This window comes from Pseudophryne corroboree, chromosome 9, assembly GCF_028390025.1.
Source record: "Pseudophryne corroboree isolate aPseCor3 chromosome 9, aPseCor3.hap2, whole genome shotgun sequence".
NCBI lineage: Eukaryota > Metazoa > Chordata > Amphibia > Anura > Myobatrachidae > Pseudophryne > Pseudophryne corroboree.
In genome coordinates, this window is record NC_086452.1 from 290,814,388 (window position 1) to 290,840,561 (window position 26,174).

General features: G+C 44.6%; 1 protein-coding gene across 5 annotated transcripts in view; it reads right to left on the bottom strand.

The window, feature by feature from the left end:
* Positions 1–2,325: 2,325 nt before the first annotated feature.
* SLC25A17 (solute carrier family 25 member 17) overlaps positions 2,326–26,174 on the bottom strand; it is a 502,099-nt gene continuing 478,250 nt past the window's right edge. For all 5 annotated transcript variants that reach the window (XM_063940362.1, XM_063940358.1, XM_063940361.1 and 2 more), the window contains 2 exons: positions 14,615–14,697; positions 2,326–2,571 (listed from right to left, as the gene is read on the bottom strand). In XM_063940362.1, the coding sequence (XP_063796432.1) occupies positions 2,436–2,571; positions 14,615–14,697 (219 nt within the window). In that variant the 3' untranslated portion in view covers positions 2,326–2,435. The remainder of the gene's footprint in view (positions 2,572–14,614; positions 14,698–26,174) is intronic.

The window sequence follows — 26,174 nt, forward strand, 5'->3', positions numbered from 1 at the left end:
GCTATATTTATACACTGTATACTGTTATGATTGGTATAACCTTCTACCCATGGCATGGTTCGGCCTGGTTTGGCTCATCTATATCTGCCTTTTTCTTCTTCTCCCCTCCCCATTTCCTCCTCTTCCTTTCCCTCTGCTCCCCTTTGTTTTCTTCCCCCCCGTCTGTCGTCCCCCCTAGTGGGACTCTCCCGTTTCTTGACTGTTAAATTTATTCTTGAAAAATGTTTAGGAGAACTTTCTGTATTTGTCATTGTACATCTAAACGTATTTTGTGCACCTGATTGTTTCTCCTATTATAAATAAAGAGTTTAAAATGGGTCATCATTTTCTTGAAACTATCTTTATTATCATGTTTTCTCAAATAGAATATAATGCATTGCTCAGGTTGCTACTAGCAGGGTATAGATAGCAGATTAACACAGTGCAGTGAAAATATGGTAATGTATGGGAGCAAATTGCAATAGGAAATTTGCAACTAAACTCCAGAAAACGAACAAACACGGTTATTCAGCTAAGTTTTTTTTTTTTAATTCAAACCGTTTTCTGGGGTTTGGGAGCAAATTGCTGATTGTCATTTTCTTAACACACAGATATTCAGTCAGCTCTGCTGCAGTCACACTAAACAGCCCTTCTTGGCATGCAAAGTCATTTGTGAATCTGCAAGCGTCTGGCTTTTTTTTGTTTTTTGTTTTAGGAAAATGTGTCTTAGTCGCATTGCAATGCAACTAAAACGCATGAGGAGATTGTGATGATTAATTTGATACACAGTATGATACTTGTATATCTGAGTCTCTGAATCTGTATAGGAAGTGCTATAATGTAGCAGCCACAGTTTTTTTTTCAATACAAGTTCTGTTCTGCTCTGTATACAGACTCCGTCACACACAATATACAAGTGTCATATATCAAATGAATTAGCAGAGTCTCCTCGTGCATCCTAGTCACAAGATCCATTTTCTGCAAAAAACAATACTCCCACTGTTAGCATAGTTGCACAGGACCTGTTAACTCACTCACGCCAGGCATATCGAGCTGGCATATTGAGGCTAGATGTATGAGGAGGCATCTGTAAACTGCCAGATTTTCATTCCAACTAACCAACTAGTTGCATTAAAGTTGCTCTAGTGTATGGCCAACTTTAGACGATAAATGGTTGTCTTTATTTCAAGTGTCATAGCTGTGGAGTTAATATTAAATATACTAGCTCCGGCTTCTAACTTACAAATACATTTGTCCAGGCCCAACGTCCACAGCTCAATTAACCACGTTAGGAGCCAGCAATTTTATAAGAGGGAAAACAGTGAGTAGGTGTATCACACAAAACAAACACCAACAAATGATCTGCATATTCTTTTTTTACCTACTATCCAGCATTAGACCAACACCAGTGTCACACATATTTGTCCTTCCTCCCTATACTATATCCTCGTCACCATTTAAGTACAGTATGACTATATGTGAACCTTTTGACTTCACATTCTTGCCAGTGTATACCAGTGCTTTTACCTGCCTGGTGCCTGTCATATAATAAAATTGCACAACCAGTAAGTCTGCAGACTTTGGCACACCCTACAATAATATCCATACACTAGGCATGTTGCCTAAGCCCATATAGATCCATTTAGTTCTCACACTTTACCACCAGCCCAATACTTGTTACCCCTGCATGACATTGATGCTACAACTGGCATAAAATGAGACTAGTGTAATATGCACATTTGGCTTGCTAAACATGGTCCAAGACTTTTAGGCTGCACCACTCTGCCATAATTTGCCATGAAAGAATGTAGAGAGATTATGTCTTGATAGGGTATGACCATGATGTCAATTACAACAATAATTAAAACAATAAACTAAAACAAGGGAAAGTTACTTTTGTTATAATTTTACTTTATCAAGCTAAGGGAGCTATGCAATTTGCTTTCGGTAATCTTGGAGCTGTTGATTTCGCCCACCTGCCTATTCAATTACGGCCCGTTTTCGCCTGTTTTTAAGGCATTCTCACCAATGCCTTTTCACCTTTTATTTTTTTATTTAGTGAAAAGGCATTGGCGAAAAATGCTTCAAACCAGGGGAAAACGGCCCCGTGTTTTTGCCGGCGCAGGTGAGAAAACATGTGGATTCGCCAATACACAATTTTGTCGCTCCAGCTGAATTTTTCACCTAGGCGGAAAAACTGTGAATACCCATTTACCCTAAAAATTGCAAAAATTCACGTTTTTTTTCCCCTAGGTGAAAAAAACGGACCTAATTGCATACCCCCCTAAGCCTTTCAAAGCTCCTGCAAAAATTCACAATAAACAAAGAAGAAAAACAAATAGCTCATAGGATTAAAACCAAAACATTTTATTTTATTTACTTCCTGTTTCAGAAGTGTAGAATTCATCGTGGGAGAAAGAGATTTGGCTTCACTGTACTACATTCAACCTTTCTTATTACTGTTTAAGCCCCATAAGCCTAAATGTCAGGCTGGACAGTTTTTCATACACGAGGAACATGAGAGCGGCTGTCAACACAGTTTGTAGGAGCTTTGCTTCTAGGCCTTTGTAGAGGCCCAGATATCCTAAACGCCTGAAAAGAAACACACATGCATCATTATAGACTGAAAATGCAAAATGTAACACATTTCATCATAAGTGGATTCATGCTGCACATACACATAAAAGAAATCTGTGCAAATTGACTTGAAAAAAGAAGAAAAAAAAGATCTCTCTATCTACATTAATATGAGGGAGGAACAGAGAGAAATGCATATATATGTAGCTTGGTTTATGTTCCAAGTTGCTGCCCTGGTGCTTATATGTAGTGTTAGATTTTTTTAGCAACACCCTTGGGTGTGAAAATAGTAGCATCGACTTCATCTCATTTGCAGCTTTTTTATATGCAGAAAACAACAAACATTCACTTGATGGCTTCCAGAGGATTCACAGATGTGTTGGACAGTGGGAAAAGGACATGCATTAAACATTACAGCTCCAGGCCACCAGATAAACATAGGCCCATCATAATGACACTATGATGATAACCAGCTTCCTTGTTGGCCACACAATGGGCCAAAAATCATAAGTATTACATTTGGATATTTTTTTATCAAAATTATGCAATTTTTGTACATTTACATGTTCAGGGAGACATTGGTGCTGATCGTGTAGAGCAGGCTTTTTTAACCAGTGTGCCGCGACCAGTTGCAAGGTGTGCCGCGGAGCCAGAGCAGCTTCCTGCATCTACAGAGTGAACTGTTGGCCCGGGCTCTTCTTAGAGGATTAGTCATGCTCCGGCCATGACCTATGCCTTCAAGACGCAGCGGTGTGATAAAATAGGTCACGGCCACCGCATCTCACCACCCAGCCAGCCCATCTGCCTGCATACACATCTTCCAGTTTCTGCCTGCATACACAGCTTTCCTTGCCCACCCACATCCACACCTGCCCGCTGCTCAGTATTCGCAGCACTCCACTATGAACAATCCCCGCCACTGAGGGACAGGAAGGAGGACAGCTGATGTGGGGAACAATAGGATTTATGTGGAGAGAATAAGGATTTATGGGGGGAACAATGTGAATAATTCATGTGGGGAGCAACAGGATTTATGCGGGGAGCAATTTAATTGATTTATGTGGATTAATAGGGTTTATGTATTGAGCAACATGATTTATGTGGGGAGCAATGTGTTTGTTTTTTCTGTGTAGGCCAATGTATGTGTGGAGTTTTTTTTTCTTACTGTGAAGGCTAATGTGTGTGTGTGGGGGGGGGGGTTTCTGTGGGGAATTTATGGTGTGCCTTGGCAATTTTAAAATATTGTTCGGTGTGCCGCGAGTAAAAAAAAAAAATGTTGAAAATCACTGGTGTAGAGCATAGGTCTTCAACCTATGGCCCTCCAGCTGCTGTGGAACTGCACATTCCAGTATGCCCTGCCTCTGTTTTAGCATGCCTTAATAGCAAAACTGTGGCAGGGCATGCTGGGATGTGTAGGTCCACAGCAGCAGAAGGGCCGCAGGTTGAAGACCGATGGCGTAGAGGATATACAAGCCTGGTCACAGGTCCTCTGCTTCTCACAACTGGCCATTGATCGTCTTTAGTCATAGGCTCTTATGGCCCTGCATATTGTTTTCATGTCTGCATTTATTTTGTCTACCTTGTATGTCAGTGAGTAGAGAGAGTTTACAATCCAATGGGAAAAGAAAGCTGCAAACAGCGCAGCTCTGCAATCAACACTTTGCAGTAGGTGGCAATAATCCTCATATATCACATTCCTATTTTCCAATGGATGCTAAGATTGCGAGTTGGGCCCAGTCTCATTACCCTGTTTTGTTTTATTACCGTTTTGTTTCCAGTTGTAAAGTGTAAAGGTATATGCTGGTGCTACTTGAATATTAAAATAATAATATAGGTGGAGATTAGGATGAGCTCTCTGTGTATTTTCTTTTAATGATATAAGGACGTAAAAGGTAATAAAGATATTAAAGTATGTAACTGACCTGGACAATTTCTACCCCACATTTCCAGGGAATGGTTTAAAGCAGGTTACTAAAAATCTTATATTTTCACTGGAAGTAAGCTCTGCCTGATGTTGAGCAAGGAGTAATATGGTCTTGTAAGAAGTGGGGTCTTTATAATAATGAAATGGATATGACTCTGCCAAATGTATTAAAGCTGTTTGCATATACATATTGATTTTTGCTAAAATTTTGATGGCTCTTTCTATTGACTAATCAGTTAGCAGGTACTGAGTATACTATATGATTGGGGAAGGCCTTCTGGAGGGTTTCACAAACCATGGTGTTGTGACTTGAGGTGGTGTGATTTAAGCCATGGATCTGGACCTTGGGATACATTGCTTTGGTGTACAGCTCTCAGGTTTGAGAGCCGAGGCATACTTTAAGCTGCTGTCTGATGTTCATTATTATTTGTACAGTATCTCATGACCGTCTCACAGTGCTACTCCTACATTTACTGCTTTACAGATATTGGGGCTAATTTAGTAAGGGCCGCATAAGCGATCCTTACTACATTTCCCAAATATGAATGAGTCCTTCGATCGCATTGCAGACATGCAAACGCTTCGTCCTCATTGACAGGCAGAGGCATTCAAGGGGAGGGAGGTTGGCCTGGACGGCAGGCGTTGCCAGGATCGAGGTGTGTCGCCCCCGTTTTCCACCATTTTTAGCCTGCCATCGCAGAGGAACATTGCGTCCAATGGTTGCGATGTTTATCACAGATGCAATGTGATCGTAAATGCAGAAAGGAGGTGGTATGCACCTCCTCCTGCACTTGAATTGCAAAGGATTGAATCCTTACTGATTTAGGCCCTTTGTTTTGATATCTAAAGTTGTTTTTGAGAATATCACTTGGACCAAGTTGAAACTCATCAATGTATTTAGTTTAGTGTTTGTACACTAAAAATATTTTAGTACATAGTAACATAGTATCTAAGGTTGAAAAAAAGACAATTGTCCATTGAGTTCAACCTATTTGTGGTCTCCTATGCATGATGATTTGTCTAAAATTTTGACTGATGCTGATGTCAGCCGTTGCATTTTATCCCTTTTTATAGTAACTATAGTGCGTGACTATGCACCATAACCCTGGATATCCTTATCCATTAGGAATTTATCTAACCCATTCTTAAAGGTGTTGACAGAGTCCGCCATTACAACTTCCTCAGGCAGGGAATTCCAAACAAGTATTGTCCTTACCGTGAAAAAGCCTTTACGACGTATTGTGCGGAATCTCCTCTCCTCTAACCTGAGCGAGTGTCCACGAGTCCTATGTGTTGATCTGGCCAAAAACAGGTCCCGCGCAAGCTCTGTGTATTGTCCCCGTATATATTTGTAGATGTTTGTTATCTGTATGCTTTACCATTTGCCTTTATACATTTAGTTATTGTTGGGGGGGGGGGGGGGGGGGGGGGGGGGGAGTTTTTCTTTAAAATAAAGGGGAGCCTGATCTAGTTTGATAAGGAATTCCGTAATTCCGTCAGTAATATTTGGCATAGTAGAAGTCTCACTGGTGAAATAAGACAAGGTGCGAGTTGGAGGGGTGAGAACTAGGAGATGAATGAAGGGAGTAGTAGTAGTATTAGTAGATTTAATACCTGTTTTTCACAGATGTGATAAACTTACTCCTTGGTTTTCTTTCAACACCTCAAAGTACATGAAGTAAGGAGTATTAAAACAAAAGTTTCAGATTTGGGATTTCTCTTTCTGTATGAAACTTTTTTTCAATAGTTTAAATTGTTTTCTATGACCACTGAGTAATTCCCATATTAAAACGATACTGTTTTCTGCATTTCTCATGGAAAGAAGCAGTGGTAGTAAAAATGTTAGCTTTTATGTTTCAGAGCAGAGCTATAATAAAAAAAAAAAATTATAGGAAAAAAATATGAACAATGTCTGTGCTTGCCGTTCTATGTCTACCTTAAATACCTTACAACAAAAACAATCTGTAAGACATAAGAAACTGAAATTTGGCAGGGCTTTCTAGCTTGTATACGTAGAGTGTATGTCTAAAAGGTCATCAATATTGGAGGCAGGCAGTGGGTTACATTATTTAAATGTATGGCTAAATTTAGCATGGGAATACCAGAACAGAAAATAATGGTATAATGCTAAAAAACAAAATGTATAAAAATTGTAAAGTTGGTCAGGAATAAGGCAGAAGTATATCAAATACAAATGTTAGGATTTCTGCACCTAAGTTATGATCACTTCAGTGTTGCCTTCATCTTGATTAAAAGTCTATAGGGGGGTATTAATTTACTGCCGTTTTTTTGGCTGGCCAAAAAACGGCACTAATTTGACCTTGTGTATTCCATTTTCGCCCGTTTTTTTAAACACTTTTCATCCATTTCTTTTTGCTTTTTTGTTTTGTCGAATCGGCATGGGCGAAAACGCCAGCAATTGAATACACAAGGTTGAATTAGTGCCCGCATATTCGGCAAAACACGTGGATCAGCGGCAAATTCACCAATCCACGTGGTTTTCACCCGTGCTGGATTTCTGACCAGTTGAAAAAACTGCACAGGCATTGAATAGGTCGAATGTAAATTCAACCTAAAAACGGGTGAAAAGTGCAGTTTTTTTGACTGGTCAAAAAAACTGCACTAATTGAATACCCCCCTATATAAGAATAGGTTGAACATGATGCAATTTAAAAAAAATAGGATTTTAATACCTACCGGTGAATCCTTTTCTCCTAGTCCGTAGAGGATGCTGGGGACTCCAAAAGGACCATGGGGTATAGACGGGATCCGCAGGAGACATGGGCACACTATAAGACTTTGAATGGGTGTAAACTGGCTCCTCCCTCTATGCCCTTCCTCCAGACCTCAGTTATAGGAACTGTGCCCAGGGAGACGGACATTTCGAGGAAAAGGATTTTTGTTACACTAAGGGTGAGATACATACCAGCTCACATCACAAACATACTGTACAACTGGATTAGCAGGAATACCAGACAACAGTATGAACACAACCTTTGTGTAACCGAAAACCACAACTAACAATACAACTGCAAGTAACAGTCCGCACTGGGATGGGCGCCCAGCATCCTCTACGGACTAGGAGAAAAGGATTTACCGGTAGGTATTAAAATCCTATTTTCTCTAACGTCCTAGAGGATGCTGGGGACTCCAAAAGGACCATGGGGTAAATACCAAAGCTCCAGACCGGGCGGGAGAGTGCGGACGACTCTGCAGCACCGATTGAGCAAACATGAGGTCCTCATCAGCCATGGTATCAAACTTGTAGAACTTAGCAAAAGTGTTTGAACCGGACCACGTAGCCGCTCGGCACAGTTGAAGTGCCGAGACCCCTCGGGCACCCGCCCAAGATGAGCCCACCTTCCTGGTAGAATGGGCCTTCACTGACTTCGGCAACGGCAATCCAGCCGTAGCATGAGCATGCTGAATCGTATTACAAATCCAGCGTGCAATAGTCTGCTTGGAAGCAGGATTTCCAATCTTGTTGGAAGCGTACAGGTCAAACAGAGCCTCCGTTTTCCTAACAAGAGCCGTTCTGGTGATATAACTTTTCAAAGCTCTTACGACATCGAGAGATTTTGGCACCGGCACGGCATCCGTAGCCACAGGAACCACAATAGGTTGATTTATGTGAAACGAAGAAACCACCTTCGGCAGAAATTGTTGATGAGTCCTCAATTCCGCTCTACCCACATGGAAAACCAAATATGGGCTCTTGTGAGACAAAGCCGCCAATTCTGACACCCGTCTGGTGGACGCCAAGGCCAAAAGCATGACCACTTTCCAAGTGAGAAATTTCAACTCAACCTTTCGCAAAGGTTCAAACCAGTGAGACATAAGAAATTGTAACACCACGTCAAGATCCCACGGTGCCACGGGTTGCACAAACGGAGGATGAACTTCAGGAAGGGCGGCCAATTCTTTTTGAAAGAAAATAGATAAAGCCGAAATCTGCACTTTGATGGAACCCAATTTCAGGCCTGCATCCACGCCTGCCTGTAAAAAATGGAGGAAACGACCCAGCTGAAACTCCTCCGTAGGAACCTTCTTGGCTTCACACCACCACACATATTTTCTCCAAATACGGTGATAATGCTTCGCCGTGACCTCCTTTCTAGCCTTAAGGAGAGTGGGGATGACTTCCCCGGGAATACCCCTTCGAGCTAGGATTTGGCGTTCAACCTCCACGCCGTCAAACGCAGCCGTGGTAAGTCTTGAAATACGCATGACACCTGCAGTAACAGGTCCTCTCTGAGAGGAAACATCCATGGATCTTCTATGAGCAATTCCTGAAGATCCGGATAACAGGCCCTCCGTGGCCAATCTGCAACGACGAGTACCGCCTGAACCCTTGTTCATCTTACGATCCTCAACACTTTTGGATTGAGAGGAAATGGAGGGAACACATATACCGACTGAAATACCAACGGAGTTACCACTGCACTGGCTTGGGGGTCCCTCGACCTGGAACAATACCTCGGAAGCTTCTTGTTGAGGCGAGACGCCATCATGTCTATTTGAGGAATTCCCCAACGCCTTGTCACTTCTGCAAATACCTCTTGATGAAGGGCCCACTCTCCTGGATGGAGATCGTGTCTGCTGAGGAAGTCTGCTTCCCAGTTGTCCACGCCCGGAAGGAACACTGCTGACAGAGCGTTCACGTGTTTTTCCGCCCAGCGGAGAACTTTTGTGGCCTCCGCCATCGCCGCTCTTCTCTTTGTTCCGCCCTGGCGGTTTACGTACGCCACCGCTGTTACGTTGTCCGACTGAATCAGGACAGGTAGACCTCGAAGAAGGTGTTCCGCTTGCAGAAGGCCGTTGTAAATGGCTCTTAACTCCAGAACGTTTATGTGGAGACAAGTTTCCAATCCTGGATCCCGAACCTGTGTCCCTCTAGAAGGTGAGAACTTTGCAGCCATCACAGAAGAGAAATTTTGGTCCTGGAAGATAGACTTATTTTCCGGTGCATGTGTAGGTGAGACCCGGACCATCTGTCCAGCAGGTCCCACTGAAACACCCGGGCATGAAACCTGCCAAACGGAATGGCTTCGTAAGCCGCAACCATCTTCCCTAGCACTCGAGTGCATTAATGAATCGACACTCTTGCCGGTTTCAGAATCTCCTTGACCATGCATTGGATTTCCAGAGCTTTTTCCGCCAGAAGAAACACTCTCTGCAGTTCCGTGTCTGGGATCATGCCCAAGAAGGGCAGCCGTGTTGTCAGGATCAACTGAGACTTTGGCAAATTTAGAATCCAACCATGATGTTGCAGAACCGTCAAGGAGAGTTCCACATTTCTTAGCAACTGCTCCTTCGATCTCGCCTTTATCAGGAGATCGTTCAAGTACGGGATAATTGTGACACCCTGCTTGCGTAGGAGTACCATCATTTCCGCCGTCACTTTGGTGAAGACCCTCGGGGCCGTGGAAAGCCCAAACGGCAACGTCTGAAATTGGTAATGATAATCCTGCACCGCAAATCTCAGGAAAGCTTGATGTGGAGGATATATCGGGACGTGTAAGTAGGCATCTTTTATGTCGACTGACGCCATAAAATCCCCCCCTTCTAAACTGGAGATCACTGCTCGAAGAGATTCCATCTTGAACTTGAAAGTTTTTAAATACAGATTGAGGGATTTTAAATTCAGGATCGGTCTGACCGAGCCGTCCGGCTTTGGCACGACAAAGAGGCTCGAATAAAACCCTTCTCCCCGTTGGGACGGGGGTACCGGGACAACGACACTCTGGAGACACAGCTTTTGTATCGCAGCACTCACTACTTCCCTTTCTGGGATAGAAACTGGCAAGGCTGATTTGAAAAATCGGTGGGGAGGCACCTCCTGAAACTCCAGTTTGTACCAAGGATCTAGGCCCAAGTGAAACCAGACCTGACTGAAGAGTTGGAGACGCGCCCCCACCGGCACGGACTCCCGTAGGGGAGCCCCAACGTCATGCGGTGGACTTAGCAGAGGCTGGGGAGGACTTTTGGTTCTGGGAGCCTGACATAGCAGGCAACCTTTTTCCCCTTCCTCTGCCTTTTGACGCAAGGAAGGACGAGCCTCTTCCTTTTTTGTATTTATTAGGCCGAAAGGACTGCATCTGATAATGGGGTGCCTTTTTTCTGTTGTGCTGGAACATAAGGAAGAAAAGATGACTTACCCGCTGTAGCGGTAGACACCAGGTCAGCGAGGCCGTCACCAAACAAGACACTACCTTTATAAGGGAGAGCTTCCATAGCTTTCTTGGGAGTCGGCATCAGCATTCCATTGATGAATCCACAGCGCTCTCCTGGCCGAGACTGCCATGGCATTGGCCCTTGATCCCAAGAGGCCAATATTCCTCGCTGCATCCTTTAGGTATGCTGCAGCGTCCCTGATATAACCGACAGTCAAAAGAATGTTATCCCTATCCAGGGTATCCATGTCAGATGCCAAATTATCAGCCCACTTAGCAATAGCACTTCTCACCCAAGCCGACGCCACGGCAGGTCTGAAGAGTGCACCCGTAGTGACATAAATGGCCTTTAATGTCGTTTCCTGCTTACGATCCGCAGGATCCTAGAGGGCAGCAGTGTCGGGAGATGGAAGCGCCACCTTTTTAAACAGCCGGGACAGAGCCTTGTCCACATTGGGAGATGACTCCCACTTTTACCTGTCGTCAGAGGGGAAAGGATATGCCATAAGAATTCTCTTGGGAATCTGACATCTTTTATCAGGCGATTCCCAAGCCTTTTCACAAAGAGCGTTCAGTTCATGAAAGGGGGGGGGAAACGTCACCTCAGGTTTCTTTCCCTTATACAAACATTCCCTTGTATCAGGAACAGCAGGTACTTCAGAAATATGTAAAACATCTTTAATAGCCACAATCATGTACTGAATACTCTTAACCAATTTTGGATGTAAACTGGCCTCACTATAGTCGACACTGGTATCCGTATATCAGTTATTTGGGTAAATGAACGCTTTAGTGACCCTGAGGGGGCCTGTACCTGGGATAAGGCGTCCTCCATGGATTTTCTCCACGTTTGTGTCTGAGAATCAGATTTATCCAGCCTCATAGACAATAACGCCACATTTGCATTCAATGTACTCAACACATTCACCCAATCAGCAGTCGGCGGAGCCGACAGAGTCACTCCCAAATACTTCTCTGCGCCCCCAGTAACTTCCTCCGTGGAGGAGCACTCAGCCTCAGACATGTCGACACACCGTACCGACACACACTATCACACTGGCAATAGGGGACAGACCCACAGGGAAGCCTGTAGAGAGAACACAGAGGGAGTATGCCAGCTCACACCCCAGCGCCCATATACTACTGAAAAAATTATATATGATCACTGCGCTGTTTAAATAGCACCAATTTACTGTGCGCCCCCCCCCCCCCCCCTCTTTTGCTCCCTGTACTTGATAAGGAGAGTGGAGGTCCGGGCCAGCGTCTCTGCAGCGTCTGTGAAGAGAGAAAATGGCGCTGGTAAGCTGTGAGGGCTAAGCCACGCCCCCTTCCAGTGCGCTGTAGTCCCGCTCAATTTTAAATATTTATACTGGCAGGGGTCTTATATTTAGTGCCTAGGCACTTAAAATATGCTCTTTGCCAGTGTTAAAAACCTCAGTAACTGCTGCCCAGGGCCCCCCCCCTGCGCCCTGCGAGTGCCGTTGGTGTATGTGTGGGAGCATGGGGCGCAGCGCGACCGCCGCACTGTACTTCCGTTACCGAAGTCTTCTGCCGTCACTGAAGTCTTCTTTCTTCTGAATACTCACCCGGCTTCTTTCTTCTGGCTTCTGTGAGGGGGGTGACGGCGCGACTCCGGGAACAAGCAGCTAGGCGCACCAAGTGATCGAACCCTCTGGAGCTAATGGTGTCCAGTAGCCTAAGAAGCAGAGCCTTTGAACTAAGAAGAAGTAGGTCTGACTTCTCTCCCCTCAGTCCCACGATGCAGGGAGCCTGTAGCCAGCAGGTCTCCCTGAAAATAAAAAACCTAACAAAAGTCTTTTCAGAGAAACTCAGCTCCCCTAGTGTGTGTCCAGTCTCTCTGGGCACAGAATCTGAGGTCTGGAGGACGGGCATAGAGGAAGGAGCCAGTTCACACCCATTCAAAGTCTTATAGTGTGCCCATGTCTCCTACGGATCCTGTCTATACCCCATAGTCCTTTTGGAGTCCCCAGCATCCTCTAGGATGTAAGAGAAAATATATTAGGGTGCTGGTGATTCCTTGGCTGTTAAACAAGTTTACAAGATAGGGTGGAATCCAATTACCTGCAGTCATTGAACGAGGGTAATTGTCTTGCTGGGGGCTATCCAATTAGCCCTGATAAGCTGGCGCAAGACGCAGCTTATCAGGGAAACCAAATCCCAGAAAGCAGCCCGCTGCGGCTGGCAGAAACACACAGGTCTCACTGAATCTGTGTGTTTTCGTGAGTAAATGTATTTTTTTTTTTATGGGGCTATAATTTGATAGCTTGTAACAAACTATTGGGGAGACAAAGGGAAAAACTGAAAAATTTCAATTTTTCGCACCCAATGTTTTAATGCATTTAACTGGATCCCCCCCCCCCCCTCTAATAGATATAATACTAGGTTTAGACATGGTATAGTCTTAAAATACAATGCTTTGGAGGTGATATCCTTGTATGTCCCTCTAAATAATCTTACAACCAAAATGTCATATGCAGCAGAGGGCTCCCTCTCACATACTTTAAGTGGGAAAGTGGGTCTGAAACACAGCCTGCAACAAATATGCAGTATATCAACATCCTGAGGCCAGAGCATCAAGAGGTTCTTGTTACCATCCTTCCTTCAACCGTTACTCTTCTGCTAAAAGAGTTAAATACAGATAAATTCTCCCCCTGTTGTCAATACAAAATCTACACCCCTTTAGACATTCACCTAGATGACTTTAAAAGGATAATAAATGTGTGACCAATGTACAGTGATTTGTCTATGTATGTGTATATTTGATTGTTAAAATAAATGCTTTTAAAACAAAACCAAAAGAATATTTCTACCCATCAAAGCAGATGCCCAGATGCAGTTTCTGCACCACATATACAACATGGCCATAATGAAAGTTTCGCTATTCAGAGCTGTCTGCTGTCTTAACTAATAGGCAAAATGCCATTCAATTTAGTAAGCTTATTATTGAAAGCATGGGGAGAAGAATTTTGTGAAAATAAATTTACAAACAGGAATAATAAATATTTGAAGATTAATTTTAGGTTTGTCTTACTTATTCATTTGTTGGTACCCTTTCATGTATTTTACCTTGGACAGCACCATAATTTTTTCATTGACAGAGTTTGGAACTAATTTTTATTAATGTAATCCTTCTCCTCATGCCTTGAATAGCATACTTATTAAATTTGGTAGCACTCTGTCGGTTTGGGTACCGGCAGCCAACCCAATCCCTCCCCCCACAGCCTAACCCTCCTCGGCATACTTACGTTCTGGATTCCGGCGTCGGCATTCTGACAGGTGTCGGGATGCCAGCGCTGGCCTTATGACTGCTGGCATCTCATCTGTCGGGATGACCCTACATCCCATGTTGTCTATTCATTAAAGCAGCTGACAGCTCTGAATTATGGAAACTATTATTATGGTCACATTGTATTTCACCCCTAACAAACGATCAAATTCTTCTCCTTACCTACAAAAAATGTTTCATCCACGCTAGCAAATTCTATTACTTTGTTTGGTTCTGTTTACCAGATTTGTTATAACCCTTTCATACCAAAATAACATCACAAACGCCGGAGGGCTGGCTCTCCACAGGGTGTTAACGGGACGCAAGTTACCCGTTCACATTGCCCCATAACACGGGTCCTTCCCATGTCCAACCCTGCATGCTACCCAGGTTGGATTCCCATATAACTGGACCCAAGTTATTTTTGGGGGACCCTTTTACACCAAGCCATAACCCAGGTTAACCCGGCAATAACCAGTGTCAAAGTAGCAGTATGAAAGGGGGATGACTACATTTTTGACAAATAGCAATATTCATAATGGTAATACCCAAGTTGTACAAAAGTTCTAATTGACATCAGTTTGTGTTTGGTGCATACATGCCTGTCTACTAAGAATACCTTGATTGTTTTTCTGCATTACACAAACATTTATCACACACTGACAAAAAACATACCTGACGCGTTGCTTAAGAAGGTAAATGACACTGCGCAAACTTCCCATAGTCCTTTGCTCTGGATTTAGCTTCTCATGGCCAAACTGCAAAAATCAAAATTAACTATTCACATAATCTGTAGAGCAGAACCTTCAACATCCATATTGCTATCTGGTTTTCAACGAAGCAAGTGTAAAATATGTACAAAAGGAGAGATATGGTAGACTTACCTTTGTTAACTCTTTTTCTTCAAGGGCCATAGGGTCCACAGGGATAACATCGGGGTTACAATTGGTAGGACCAGCACCTGGGCACCATACAGTTAAGCCTTCCAGATATCCCAGGATGCCTTGGTCTCTCTCCCTATAACCCCACCCCCTGCCCAGGCAGGTCAGTTTTGGTAACAAGCCCAAAGCAGGAAGAGGATGAAGAAAGAAGGAAAACATGGTACACATAAGAACACACTCTCACACACAAGAGAAGGGAACCAGTGACCAAAGCTGCAAAACCCAGAGAGACAAGGTACGTCAGGGTGGGTGCTCTGTTGACCCTATGGACCTCGAAGAAACAGAGTTAACAAAGGTAAGTCTACCATAACTCTCCTTTGCTTCTTCGAGTTCCATAGGGCTCCACATGGATAACATCAGGGTTGTCCTAAAGCAGTACTTTAAGGATGGGGACGCTCCTGAGTGGATAGTAGTGTCTGGCGTCCAAATGAAGCATCCTGGGAGGTGAATGTATCAAAGGCATAGAACAAGAAAAGTGTGGATAGAAGACCATGTAGCCACCTTGCACAACTGTTCAGCAGAAGCGCCATGGTGCACTGCCCATGATGGTCCTACAGACCAAGTAGAATGAGCAGAGATAGAAGTTGGGATTTGAAGACCAGCTTGAGAATATGCTTGTGCAATTACCATTCTAATCCATCTGGCCAGAGTATGTTTATTAGCTGGCCAACGATGTTTGTGAAAACTATAAAGGATGAAGAGGGAATCCGATCTGAGTAGTGAATTGTGTACAGAGGGCACGAACCACGTCCAGAGAAATCTCTGCAGCGGAGAGATCTGGGGAGATGAAGGTCCTCATTTATGTGGAAACGGGAAATCACCTTAGATAGGTAACCTGGTCTAGTACGAAGAACAGCCTTGTCCGGATGAAAAATCAGGAAAGGAGTGTGACAGGAGAGAGCTCCCAAATAAGACACCCGTCTGGCAGATGGAATGGCCAGAAGGAACAAAGTCTTCGCTGTTAACCATTTGAGATCAACTGATTCCAAAAGTTTAAAAGGAGCCTGCTGAAAGGAGTCCAGAACTACAGACAGGTCCCACGGAGCCACTGGAGGGACGTAGGGGGGCTGTACTCCGATAACGCCCTGGAAGAAGTTGCAAACATCCGGAAGCGGGGCAATCCTACTTTGAAACCAGACAAAAAAAGCAGAAACATGCACTTTGAGGGAAGCCAGGCAAAGGCCGAAGTTCAATCCTATTTGTAGAAAGGCAAGAATTCTGGAAATCTTTAAAACTGCAGGGTCATAGCATTTGGAAACGCACCACTGGAAGTAGGTATGCCATACCCAGTAGTAGATGCGGGCAGAGGCCGGCTTTCGAGCCTTAAGCATGGTTTGCATGACTGGATGAGAAAAACCTTTTGCCTTTAGTATGGAACACTCAAGGGCCACACCGTCAAATACAGGCGTGGTAGGTCCAGGTGCAGGAGGTCTTGGCATAGTGGTAGTGGAAGAGGAACTCCCACTGAGAGGCCTTGCAGGTCTGAGAACCAATAGCACCTGGGCCAAGCTGGGGCTACTTCAATGAGGTTGCCCCCTCCCTATTTGAGTTTCCATACAACCCTTCTTGGCAGAAGGGCTTCTGGTGCAATGACGTACATGAGACGGGAGGTCCACAAACGCCGCCTGCGGATCCGGGGATCTGTAGACTGGAAATTTGTGGTTGTGGCATGAGGTCAACGTCTGGGAAACCCCACTTGTCCACAAGAAGATGTAAGACGTCTTTATGAAGGGACCATTCCCCCGCGTGAACATTCTGGTGACTGAGGAAGTCTACTTCCCAGTTGAGGGTCCCTGGAATGTAGACAGCTGGGATGGCTGGAAGGTGACATTCTGCCCACCTGAGAATGCGGGTCGATTCTTGCATCGCCCTGTGGCTGCAAGTGCCACCCTGGTGGTTGAGATATGCCACTGCTGTGGCATTGTCAGGCTGAACCTGGACAGGTCTGCCGCGAACGTCGTTTTGTTAAGGCTTTGTAGACAGCCCGTAGTTCCAGGACACTGATTGGTAGATGGGACTAAAACTGCATACAACGCCCATGAAATGAGTGCTATTCAGTCACTGCCTCCCAACTGCAGAGGCTGGCGTCTGTGGTTAGGAATACCCAGTTCAGAATCCAAAAGGGTTGTCCTTTGTCTAGGTGTTCCCTGCACAGCACCAAGTGAGGACACGCACACCTCCGGAGTGAGAGTCATCATTTGAGATCTAATCAGATGAGGTTGGCCATTCCACTTGACCAGGATCAGATGCTGCAGAGGATATGAATGAAACTGAGTGTACTCTACCATGTCGAAGGTCGAGACAATCAGTCCGAGGACCTGCATGGATGAGTGAATGGACACTCTGCATGGCAGGAGCAGCCGGCGAACCTTGACCTGCAGCTTGGAGATTTTGTCTGCTGGCAGAAAGACGCTGTCTCGCAGAGTACAATAGGGCTCTCAAGTGTAACATCCACTGGCATGGTGTGAGGGAGGACTTTTTCCAAGTGATGAGCCATCCGTGTGTCTGAGGGAAGGACATCGTGAATTGAAGATGGCTGTGCAGGACTGCTGGTGAAGTAGCTAGCAGCAGTAAGTCGTCCAGATAGGGAAGTATTCGGACTTCCTGATAACGCAGCCATGCTGCCATGACCGCCATAACTTTGGTAAAAATTCTGGGTACTGTAGACAGTCAAATGGTAGAACCCTGAATTGATAGTGTTGGTTGCCCATAGCAAAACGTAGCTATTGCTGATGCAATTAAGCAATAGGGATACGTAGACAGGCATCCAGGGATATCATAAAGTCCCTCGGCGCCATAGCAAGGACTATGGAGTGAAGGGTCTCCATGGGAATTTGGGAACCTTGACAAATCTGTTGAGATATTTGAAGTTGCGGATAGATTGATGTGACCTTTTTAGCTTGGGCACTAAAAACAGGGAGGAATAATAGCCCTTTCAGAGATGAGACTGAGGAACCAGAATTATCATGCCTGTTTGCAGTAGTGATTGCACAACGTGTTGCAGAATTAAAGCCTTTTGGGGGTCTGATAGAAGGCCTATGCAAAAAGTACTGTAAGGGACGGCGTCTCTTGAAGGAGACGGTGCATCTGTGAGAGACCGCTTCTTGTACCCAGGCGTCCAAAGTGGTCAGAGTCTAGACGTGCGTGAAGTAAAGAAATTGGCCTCCCACGTTGGGGTCCCCCAGGAGGAGGCCCGCCCCTTCATGCTACAGGCTTGTTACCTTTTGCTGAAGGTTGACATGCAGCCCAGGGTTGTTTGGTCTTGGGATTAGGCTTTGTGGCGGACATCTTAACTAGACATGCAGCATGTGAGTCTACCGTAGGGGGAGCCTCCCACTTAGCACAATCCTCTACAGGGATAGGGTACCGGGAATCCAAGCGCTTAGACACAGGGAACTTCTTACCTGGAGCTTTCCATGGTTCCTTTCCTTTCTAATTTCCATGAGCTTATCTGAATGAGGGAATTCAGACTTAATTATCTTTTGTTGCTTAAGAACATCTGTTTTCTTAGCAACTGGCTCAGGTTCATCCTCAGTGAGCTGAAGGATGTGCTTAATAGCCTCAATGAAAGGAGCCACCTCCACTGTGCTGGAAGATTCCTCTGCAAGATTGCAGGACTCAGTGACAGAATGTGTGTCCTCTCCTTTGACAGCCGAGGACTCATTTGAGCCTGATAAAGCAGTGGACTGAGAGGAAGGGGTCTGAGTAGTGGACCTTGCGGACGGATAAGTCCCGGGTAACAATCTCTGTAATGCTAGGGACGTTTGGGCTAAGCTTTCAACTGAAGTATTCAGTGTATCTACCCAAGGTGGGTTATCCACAGGTACTTTATTAGGCGGTGCTAACATATAGTGATCCACTAAGGTACCCAGTAACTGAGTGAAATAAGCCCATGGGTGTTCTGGAGTAGGTGTTGTGGATGTTGAGTGGCCAGGAGGTGTATAGTAGTTTACACAGAGCCCATCCTGTACTACATCCTGTGCAGTTAAACCTGCAGAGCACAATCTACATGACTGTAATACTGGGGTGTCAGGCTATTTGCGACTTTTTGCTTTGCTAGACATAGCTGCAATGATAGAGAGTCACCCACACACACAATAGTATGTGACAATGTTCAGCAGTAACGCTGAAACTGTATAATGAGGGTCCTTGACAGCACTCTGGTCACAGGGCAGAGAAAAGACAGGGACAGATATAATATAAATAGCTGAGGGAAAAAAATCAGACAGCAGAAATTAGCACAAGTCACAAACAATGCAGAGAAATACAATTATATAAACTGCAATGAGCACTTTATCAACTACAGATGGAGCCATGCTAATCATGGCTCCATCTGTGCCTGAGCATGCACGCCTACTGCCGTGTCTGGGGTGCGCACGCGTCAGTGACATGCAAGTGCCCCATTCACTTAAATGGGAACGTCTCTGTGCGCTCCCGGTGTGACTAGGTGGACTGATCACCTAGTCACGCCAGGAACGCTGGTATGCGATGGAGCCGCATCTGATGAGCGCAGCTCCATCTGTACTCCGCTTTGGTTTTGTTGTCAGCAGGTAGGATATAAGTGATGTAAAAACCTGGCTCCTTGGAGAAATTTTTGCAGGGAGAATGAACCCAGCGTTCCCGGAAACCTGGCTTTCTTGAACTGGTGTGGTTGCCAGAGTGTCTGAGGGGAGGAGGGTGTGGAGCTGCAGCTAAACGGCAGGAAGTCTGCAGTGGACTGGTGCCCAAAGCTGGGGGAGGGGCTACAGGCTAGCGATCCCTCCCCTATGCTGGCATTTCAACCACCGGCACTGGGGGGTCCTTAATCAATATTTCCTGTGCCCCCCATATGCCCTGGTGGTTTAGTGGAGTCCCTGGTCGGCGCCAGTGTCCACAACCAGCAACGATGGCCGACCACGCAGTACAGTGGTTGCCAGCAGCAGCAATGCTAGTCACTAGGTGTGGGCCCTGCTGCAAGTACCCATCTCGGCAGAGGCCAGCGTGGAGTGTTGGAGCCTGTGTGCTGGAGTCTAATAGACATCCAGTAGTGACAGGCTCAGTGTAAAAATAGATTTAAAATGCTTCAGGGTTGCAAGAGCAGCTTCCTGTAAAAATGTGTATCCAGCTTCCTGCTGCACCATACAAAAAAAACTAATCTGCCTGGACAGGGTTATAGGGAGAGGGACCGAGGCATCATGGGATATCTGAAAGGCTTAACTGTATGGTGCCCGGGAGCTGATCCCACCACCTATAACCCCTATGTCTACCTATGATAGCCCAATGGAACCCGAAGAAGAAAGTTTTATGAATGTTAAATGCCTTAAAAAAACAAAAACCCAAAAACGCAATGGAAGCAAGGCGCCTCAGCAAATACACTGTGAAACTAACCACATAGATACTAATACTGTGATAACAGTGGTAAATCCTGAGGGAATTAATCTCTAATACAGTCAGCAGTGCACTATGACAACAGGCAGTGATCATTGAGGCTGTCATTTAGTTGCAGAGGACAAGGTGCAGTATGTCCGTGAGACTGAAGCTAAACATAACAGATGCATAGTAAACTTACAAAGGGAAAATCATTTATATATTACCCAGTTGGCAGTATTAAAATATAGAGTATGATGATCTACATGAATGTATACTAGTAATATGCAGCACCACTTATAGTGTAACAATTTGTGCACTAGATGTTTACGCAGACACTTATCACCACTAATCAGAAAGTGATTAATCTATAGATAGCACACAATCTGATTTCTAGATTCTTCATATAAGATTTTTAGTGATTTACACATATTAATGTGTATATATGTATACAAATACAAAAGCAATGTAATCCGATCTCTAATATAAATGTGAAATTGTTTACATGTTGTACATTAATAAGTTCACGTACTGGTGTTCGTAAACAACGTTTGGTCTAATATAGAGGCAATTTACTGCTTCCAGACTGTTTAAAAGATCTTTGCTCTATTTTGAGATTACCGATGACCTTGTATTACAGAACAAATATGTTTATGGCATGAACAACACTCAAGGAACTGCAAGTATACAATAAATTTAATTGATAAAATGAGCCATGATTATGAAGTTTCTAGTGGACCAAGACATTGTGAGCTCAGGTAGCTCAGACATTGTAAGATCTTACACTAAAAATTATATTTTATAATCGCTACTAAACCTAATATATTTGTGAATGACAGAGCAATGTGTATTCACTGGTAGACCTGGACAGTGAAAAAAATCTCTCTAAGGGGGGTATGCAATTAGGTAGGGATAACACTGGACTTTTCGCTATTTTTACGGCTAATGGGGATAAGCCCTATTTAATAACAGGGTCGTTTTTTTGCCAATTTTGAGGTATTTTTCGCCAATGTTTTTTCACAAAAATTTCCCTAAAAAACGGGAGAAAATGGCCTCAATTGAATAGGCAGGAGGGCAAAATCAATAGCTCAGAGATTACTGGAGCTAATTGCATACCCCCCTATATATGTTTAAATAGTACCGTAATTGAGACATTGATGTGTGGAGCTATTCATCCTATTAACATTACTGATAAAATTTGAATTGCAATAGTGATCACTGGGGCCACTTTTCAGGTATCCATAAGAGGAGGTAATTTCCCAAACATAGAAAATATATTGTGATGCAATTTGGAATAAGATACACAGGTTGAGTATCCCTTATCCAAAATCCCACATTTTTGGATTCCCTACTGAGATAATGACATATATATATATATATATATATACTAGGTGCTTCATCGCGCCCTACGGGCGCTCTTCACACCGTCGCAAGGGGCTACACCCCCTTAACCCTTGCATGCCTTTCTGGGGTTCAATATTTGTATTATATGGAGTATTACCTGCATTCCTTTGTTAGTGGTTAAATATTGCACAATGAAAGGGCGTGCGATGGTGAAGGAGGCGCAGCCCCTTACGACGGCATGAACAGCACCTGCAGGGCACGATGTACAGAATATAGCGGGTGCGGGGGGGACGGGGGACTGCGGATGAGGGAGGGTGTCTGTAGATGCTGCGGGTGGAGGGGAGGCGGAAGCGGGGGGAGCCCAGATGGGGAAGGGTCGGGAGGTGCTGCAGGTGGGGGAGGGGCATTGGAGTGGGGGCTGCAGATGGGGGAGGGGTCCGGAGGCACTGTAGGTGGGGGAGGGGTGCCACGGGTGGGAGAGGGGCAGGTGCGGGGATGTTGCGGATGGGTGAAGGGTTCCGTAGGTGCTATGGGATGGGACCTCGCGGCTGCCGGGCACTGTGGTAAGGGGAGACTGGGAGTGACTGGTAAGCTCCCAGGAGACATTGCGGCTGGAGGGAGGAGGGGGTCGGAGCCTGCAAGCAGCTCGGACTTCTGCAGAGCTACCCGCGGGCTAAAGTGTGTGAAGGAGCTGGGCGCACCTCACTGCGGGCGGCAGTGCTGCAGCTAGCGGTGGGTTTTCCGGGGCTGGAGAGGTAGTACGGAACCTGCACAGCGGCAGGTGCCCCACAAAATTGCAGCTAAGAAGCGTTGCGTGTGCTAGAAAGTGACGCTCCTCCGCGCCAGAGAGACCCTGCTGAGTATGCTGATGTGGGGGGTCAAGCACACAGTGAGCCGGTGCCCGTCTGTCTGTACGGTATACCCACTCACACACCCGCATACCTCCCAACTGTCCCGATTTTCGCGGAACAGTCCCATTTTTTGGGGTCTGTCCCACTGCCCCACCCGCGGGTCGCAGTGTCCCGCGGTGGGGTGGGGGGGGGGGGGGGGGGGGGCAGTTGGAAAGCTCCTGTACTCGCTGTTCTGCTTAGCAGAGCAGCGGTGAATATTTAGTGGAGACAGAGGGAGAGGGGGCATAAGGGGGTACGGATTAAGGGGGAGTCCCGGCAGCAGAGCCGGATTAAGGGGGGGGGGAAGAAGGGCGTACGTACCGTGGGCCCCACAGTTTTAGGGGGCCCCCCGGCTGGAGTAGCTTTGTCCCAGCTCAGAAGCTCCCCCGTCCTGCCAGCAACAGCATTGTGGTACAGTCAGCACACGCTGCTGCGTGTTGGCAGGTCTGTGGTGTTGCAGGGAGGCAGCAGCCTCCCTGCTTTCTTCTGCCTGTACGGGTGTGTAGGGGAGAGCGACCACCTCCTCTGGATTTAGCCCTAGCTGAGGGGCCAAAATTCCATAAATAAATAAAAAAATCCCGGAATTTGCTTAAGGGGGTGTGGCCACGTGGTCTGCGATTAGGCCACGCCCCCACCCCCACAGTAGGCACAGCAATGAGATAGGGTCCCCCTGTCTCTAGTGCCCTGGCCCCCCCGGACTCATAATCCGCCCTTGGAGGCATGCCAGCAGCTCACAGAGCGCTGGGCATGCCCCCTCACTGACGAAAATGGGGGACTCATGTGAAGCCACGCCCCTTTTCGTTGGTCACGCCCCCTTTTTGCCGTGCGTGTGTCCCTCCTTCTGCCTGAAGAAAGCTGGGAGGTGTGCACCCCTGTCTGCCTGAAGAAAGCTGGGAGGTATGCACCCCTGCCTGTGCCATGCCCATACTATCTGCTTCTGCTCCTAGTCTCCTATAGCTTTGCCCAGATCTGTGACTCATTTGACTAACTCCACCCAGTGTTGTGACTCCGCCCAGCGTTAGCAAATGAGTCACAAAGTCACAGATCTGGGCTATTATATATATATATATATATATATATAGATATATATAGATATAAATATATAATGTGTACATGTAAATATATTATATAGATGTATAATATACACATATATATATATATATGTGTATGTATGTGTGTGTGTCATTATCTCAGGAGGGGAACCAAAAATGTGTGATTTTGAATAAGGGATACTCAACCTATATATATATATATATATATATATATATATATATATATATATATATAAAATGTGTCTATGTATGTATTCTGGCAGCACTCCCAACACAAATAGTTACTTCACCAGTGCCATCCTTAGTAACCTGCCAGGGTTACACATATACGTAGACCACAGGTCTGCAAACTCTGTCCTCAGGACCCCACACAGTGCATGTTTTGCAGGTCTCCTCACAGAATCACAAGTGAAATAATTAACTCCACCTGTGGACCTTTTAAAATGTGTCTGAGTAATTAATACACCTGTGCACCTGCTGGGTTACCTGCAAAACATGCACTGTGTGGGGTCCTGAGGACCGAGTTTGCAGACCTATGACGCAGACCATTGCAGGCGGCACTAGGATACAAACGTGACACCAGAGCAGGTTTATATTAACGTTTCAAATATTTATTTATTATTACCAGTTATTTATATATGTAACACACATATTCCGCAGCGCTTTACAGAGAATATTAGGCCATTCACATCAGTCCCTGCACCAGTGGAGCTTAAACTCTATATTTTCTACTACATGTATACGCACACACATTCACGCTAGGGTTAATTTTGTTGGGAGCCAATAAACCTACCAGTATATTTTTAGATTATGGGAGGAAACCGGAGTATCCAGAGGAAACCCACGCAAGTACAGGGAGAATATACAAACTCCACACAGTTAGTGCTACAGTCTAGATTATGGGAGGAAACCGGAGTATCCAGAGGAAACCCACGCAAGTACAGGGAGAATATACAAACTCCACACAGTTAGTGCTACAGTCTGATTCAAACCCATGACCTCAGTGCTGTGAGGTAGTAATGCTAACCATTACACCATCCGTACTTCTTCAGGACAATAGTAAAACACACAAAACATACCTTTACAGACTGTATGCGGACGCCCACAGATAATCTCACCACTAGCAACGTTGAAATGATTAACCTACGGGATACAGCCATCATGCTTACGTTGGTTCCTTTTACTCAAAAGCTGCTCTCTAGAAACCCACATGGCTCTATCTTTTGCCTTAAGTAATAGTTGTAAATCATAACCTCGAGACAAGAAATTGTTTATCATTGCATCAATGTGGTGACTTGCAACACTAGTGTCGCTGCAAATGCGAATTGTATGTATGAATTGGGAATACAGTAACCCAATTTTCATACTTTTTGGGTGATGACTACCAGACTGTAATAAGGTATTGCTATACAGTAGGTTGGCTTTTGTTTTTGTTTTTATAACATCTGTTTATTTGTTTTGAAAATAAGTACAGAAATTACAGCAAATATATAACAATCATAATACAGGAATCAAGGCGGAACTGTACAGCCAGTTGACTCGAACAATAGTAAAAGAGCAATATGTCGGTATAACATCATAACAATTTCGTATGATGAAATTATATAGATAAATGAGGACAGTTCACATTTATAGAAGTGGCTGATTAACAAATAAAAACGATAATTAATTACATTATTACAATCCAACAACATGAAATGAAGAGAGAGAAAGGAAAAAAATAAAAAATAAAAGACACAAAAAAACATGAAATAAAACCAGAGTGGGGAATGAAATACTACAAGTCAAAGTAAATATATGGTCAGAGTGGGGACCTATGAATCATCACATGTATACAAAGCGTGTAGTATACATTATCAGAGGCATAAAATGAGTGCATTACACAGCTTCATTCAGTCAGCAGATAGGGGTGACATATAGTGGTAATAACATTCAAATGTACTGTACAGTCGAGAATGTCATATCAAGATGTTAATTCCACTTGTCTATAAAGGAACCATTTTGTATTTTCAAATAATTCGAGTACCTTATTTTGTTCAGGTTCACTTAATTGTGCAATAAAAAATTTCCATTTTTTGTGGAACTTCTCTACCCCTTTTTCTATGTCTGTAATTGTTGATTTCCGATCAAAATAAAGAATTTGCATAAGATAAGTTTTGACCATTGCAAGTTTGGGAGACTGTCGGGAGGCCCATTGAATAAGTACAGTCTTTTTGGCTACTGCAACAATAGTTGTTAACAATGATAAAATGTCTCTTTCCAATGGGCCTAAATCACAATGATCAAAATTAGCACAAAGCATCACCAGAGAATGAGGAGGAATTTGAATAGAGAACAGAGTATTGACATATTACACCTTACCCCCCAAAATACAAATTTTCGCACATTTCCAAAATTATGACAAAGTGTGGCATGAGAGGCATGACATTTAGGACAATGTCCCGTTTCATTGGGCGTCATATGGCGTCTTTGTCCTTGTGCACTGTATACTCAATGTATCACTTTTACATGTACATCCTGAAACATTACTGATGAAAGGTGTTTTTAGTTCAATCAATTTTATTGAAACAGGGTTCCGTACATTTCAAATACAGAGAATCAATAACAATATAAATGAAATAGAAAAAATAACATAGAAGAGGCATTCCGTAGAGCAGGCCTG